This window comes from Piliocolobus tephrosceles, chromosome 7 (assembly GCF_002776525.5).
Source record: "Piliocolobus tephrosceles isolate RC106 chromosome 7, ASM277652v3, whole genome shotgun sequence".
Lineage (NCBI taxonomy): Eukaryota > Metazoa > Chordata > Mammalia > Primates > Cercopithecidae > Piliocolobus > Piliocolobus tephrosceles.
The window spans coordinates 70,995,198-70,999,558 of record NC_045440.1 but is presented as its reverse complement, the minus strand read 5'-3'; the positions used below and the strand labels follow the sequence as shown (position 1 = coordinate 70,999,558).

General features: G+C 42.4%; 1 protein-coding gene across 1 annotated transcript; it reads left to right on the top strand.

Annotated features, from left to right (window-relative positions):
* The first annotated feature begins 2,201 nt into the window (after window positions 1-2,201).
* Window positions 2,202-2,641, top strand: LOC113224988 (60S ribosomal protein L41). The gene has a single exon (XM_026455052.1). It carries the CDS (start codon window positions 2,241-2,243, stop codon window positions 2,316-2,318), a length of 78 nt encoding a protein of 25 aa, XP_026310837.1. The 5' UTR covers window positions 2,202-2,240; the 3' UTR covers window positions 2,319-2,641.
* The last annotated feature ends 1,720 nt before the right edge of the window (window positions 2,642-4,361 follow it).

Genomic DNA, 4,361 nt, shown 5'->3' with positions numbered 1-4,361 from the left:
AAAAAAAAAAAAAAAAAAAAAAAAAAAAAAAAAAAAAAATTAACTAATCGCTTAAAATTTATTTTTCTTCCACACATTTTTATTAGAAATGGTGCTTGCTAGTTAGTGTATGATATGTGATACTATTTAATTTAGCACAACATCTATTATCTTTTTTATGTTAGTTTTTTCATGGCTGTTCATAATGAGGACCTCTTTGTCCAAGAATTCTATCACCTGGAAATTTTGAGAATTATTGCCCCCAAGATGTGCTCTGGTGGAAATTTCACAAGAAATGAGCAGGAGGCTCGCTTGAACCTGGGAGGCAGAGGCTGCAGTGAGCCAAGATTGTACCACTGCACTCCAGCCTGGGCGACAGAGTGAGACCCTATCTTGAAAAAAAAAAAAAAAAGAAAAAGAAAAAAGGAAGAAGAAGCAGAGAAGGAGCAGGATCTTTTCCAGGCCCTTCATCTTAGTGAGATTTTGTCTAAACCACTATATTGCTCTATCATTGGCCTTTCTAGTGAAATTATTGGTTTTTAAATTTATTATTATTTTTCCTTTCTTTCTCCTTCCTTCCTTCTCTCTCTCTCTTTCTTTCTTTCCTTCTTCTTTTTTTTTTTTTGAGACAGAGTCTTGCTCTGTCACCCAGACGAGTGCAGTGGCACGATCTCGGCTCACTGCAAGCTCCGCCTCCTGGGTTCATCCCATTCTTCTGCCTCAGACTCCAGAGTAGCTGGGACTACAGGTGCCCATCACCACACCGGGCTAATTTTTTTGTATTTTTTAGTAGAGATGGGGTTTCACCATGTTAGCCAGGATGGTTTCGATCTCCTGACCTTGTGATCCGCCCGCCTTGGCCTCCCAAAGTGCTGGGATTACAGGCTTGAGCCACTGCGCCCGGCTCTTTCTTTCCTTTCTTTTCTTTCTTTCCTCTCTCTTCTCCTCCCTCCCTCCCTTCTTTCTTTCTTTCCTTCCTTCCTTCCTTCCTTCCTTCCTCTCTTTCTCCCTTTCCTTTCCTTTCCTTTCTTTTTTTCTCCTTCCTTCCTTCCTTCCTTTCTTCCTTCCTTCTTTCCTCTCTCTCTGTCTCTCTCTCTCTTTCTTTTTTTCTTTTCTTTTTTGACAAGGTCTTGCTCTGCTGCCCAAGCTGGAGTGCAGTGGCACAAACATGGCTGACTGCAGTCTCAGCCTCCTGGGTTCAAGTGATTCTCCCACTTCAGCCTTCCAAAGTGCTGTGATTACAGGTGTGAGCCACCACGCCTGGCCCCTTTCTAGTAAAATGAAAGTATTGATTCAAAAACGTCCCCTTGGCTGGGCACAGTGGCCCAAGCCTGTACGTAATCCCAGGACTTTGGGAGGAAAAGGCAAGAGGAGTCCCTTGAACCCTGGAGCATGAGACCAGCTTAGGCAACCTAGTGAAACCCCATCTCTACTAAAAGAAAAGTCCCTTTTGCAGGTTCATTAGCCACTGTCACTATTCTTACTCTATTGTTATAATGGAAAATGTGAGTTTTGAAGTCAGGCAAACTCGGAATTGATCATAAATATGTTGATCATATCTAGTAAGTGGATCATCTCTAGTAAGTGATAATATCACTTACTAGAGGCAGGACTTGTCTTCAAACCTGGAGTCCTCATCGGTAAAGTCGCTGATCACACAGGGTTGCTACAAGGATTAAAAAGAGATCCTGTAAAGAAAAGTGCCTGGCACATCACAGGTTTTTGATAAACGCCCAGTGCCTAAATGATTTGTAAATAGTTATGAAACCAGGAAAGCCAGGAAGATCATGGGGAACATAAACTGATATGCCTTAGAGAGTTGTTTTTGATTTTACCATCTTGGATTTTTTGGCGTTCCCTATCTCTTTCTCCCTTTTCTCCCTTCTGCAATCTGAATCATGGTAGGTCATCATGAGCATCTATCAGCTACTGTTACTGAGTTTTATTTACCTCTCTTCTAAGTGTTATACATGTTTCGTTGTAATTCTCCTAATAACCCTATGTACTAGAAACACTTATCTTCATTTCACAAACGAGGAAGCTGAAGCTTTGGGAGTTCTGTAACTTGCTGAGGAATCGTCCAACTATCACTGAATCACTTTACTATACTGAAAATACAACATATGTATGCTGATGACACTGAATAAAAAGGTTCAATTATGTTTAATATATTCTCTTAAAAGGGCAGGGAAGTGGGCAGTACATTTTAAAAATAGTCTCTCTCTCGGCCTTAGCGCCATTTTTCTGGAAACCTCTGCGTCATGAGAGCCAAGTGGAGGAAGAAGCGAATGCGCAGGCTGAAGCGCAAAAGAAGAAAGATGAGGCAGAGGTCCAAGTAAACCGCTAGCTTGTTGCATCGTGGAGGCCACAGGAGCAGAAACATGGAATGCCAGGCGCTGGGGATGCTGGTACAAGTTGTGGGACTGCATGCTACTGTCTAGAGCTTGTTTCAATGGATCTAGAACTTCATCGCCCTCTGATCGCCGATCACCTCTGAGACCCACCTTGCTCATAAACAAAACTGCCCATGTTGGCCCTCTGCCCTGGACTTGTGACATTCTGGACTATTTCTGTGTTTATTTGTGGCCGAGTGTAACAACCCTAAAATAAATCACCTCTTCCGCTCTTTTAGCTGAAGAATTAAAAAAAAAAAAAAAAAAAAGTCTCCCTGGGCCAAGCGCAGTGGCTCCCACCTGTAATCCCAGCACTTTGGGAGGCCAAGGAGGGCGGATCAGAAGGTCAAGAGATGGAGACCATCCTGGCGAACATAGTGAAACCTGGTCTCTACTAAAAATACAAAAATTAGCCTGGCGTGGTGGGGTGTGCCTGTAGTCCCAGTTACTTGGGAGGCTGAGGCAGAATAGCTTGAACCTGGGAGGTGGAGGTTGCAGTGAGCCAAGATGCACTCCAGCTTGGTAACAGAGCGAGATTCCATCTCAAAAATAATAATAATACATACATAAATAAATAACATAAAAATAGTCTCACTGAAATATAATTTAGGCACTATAAAATTCACCTATTGTAGCCAGGCATGGTGGCTCTCCCCTGTAATCCCAGCACTTCGGGAAGCTGAGGTGGGTGAATCACCTGAGGTCAGGGGTTCATGATGAGCCTGGCCAACATGGTGAAACTCCATTTCTACTAAAAATACACAATTAGTCAGGCATGGTGGCAGGTGCCTGTAATCCCAGCTACTCAGGAGGCTGAGGCAGGGGAATCACTGGAACCCAATAGGCGGAGGTGGCAGTGAGCCGAGATTGCGCCATTGCACTCCAGCCTGGGTGACAAGAGTGAAATTCCATCTAAAAAATAAATAAATAAATAAATAAATAAATAAATAAATAAATAAATAAATAAAAATTACCTATTGTAAGCACACAGTTAAATTATTTCTAGTAAATTTATGATTGCGCAACCAATCCCACAATCCTGTTTTACAACATTTCCATCACCCTAAAAAGTTACCACGTACTCACTGGCAATCAATCCCTCTCCCATCCTCAGCCCCAGGAGAGCATTGATCTGCTTTCTTTTGCTATAGATTTTTCTTTTCTAGATGTTTCATAAAAATAGGTAGATACATACATCATATAATATGTATTTGGCTTCTTTTCCTTAGAACAATGTTTCTGAGGCTCATCCATATTGTTGCAAGTTTCAGTAGATTGGTCCTTTTTATGCTGAAGAATATTCCATTGGCTATTTATGAATAATCCTGCCAGCAGTGTTCACATATAAGTCTTTGTGGGGAGGAAGTATTTTCCCAACTCAGAAATTCTAGGTAATTCAATGATTACCATATTGTCAGATCAAAGCTAATAAGATTTAAGCAGGCCGCTTCTGAGAGGTGATTGAGCTGGGAGAAAAAGTGTACATAAGTGAAGGGGGGCTGAGAAAGACAGGACTCAGAAGAGGGGCACTCTAATCTTTAACATCCTTTTTTTTTTTTTTTTTTTTTTTTTGAGATGGAGTCTGGCTGTGTTACCCAGGCTGGAGTGCAGTGGCACCAGTGGTGTGATCTCAGCTCACTGCAACCTCTGCCTCCCAGGTTCAAGCGATTCTCCTGCCTCAGCCTTTTGAGTAGCTGGCATTACAGGTGCACACCACCACGCCTGGCTAATTTTTTTGTATTTTAGTAGAGATTGGGTTTCATCATGTTGGCCAGGCTGGTTTCGAGCTCCCGACCTCAAGTGATCTGCCCACCTCGACTTCCCAAAGTGTTGGGATTACAGGCATGAGCCACGGCGCCCGACCCTTAACACCCTCTTACTCTCCCTCAATAATCCTCCTGGGTCTCCATTTTCTCCTGGCTTGACTCTTTAGGAAAAAAAAAAAAAAAAACTAGCTTACATCTTTTATCTTGCCAGATTTGCCATCTT

Excerpts from the sequence above, each read along its gene's own strand:
- LOC113224988 (XM_026455052.1), top strand. The coding sequence starts at position 2,241 with ATGAGAGCCAAGTGGAGGAAGAAGCGAATGCGCAGGCTGAAGCGCAAA.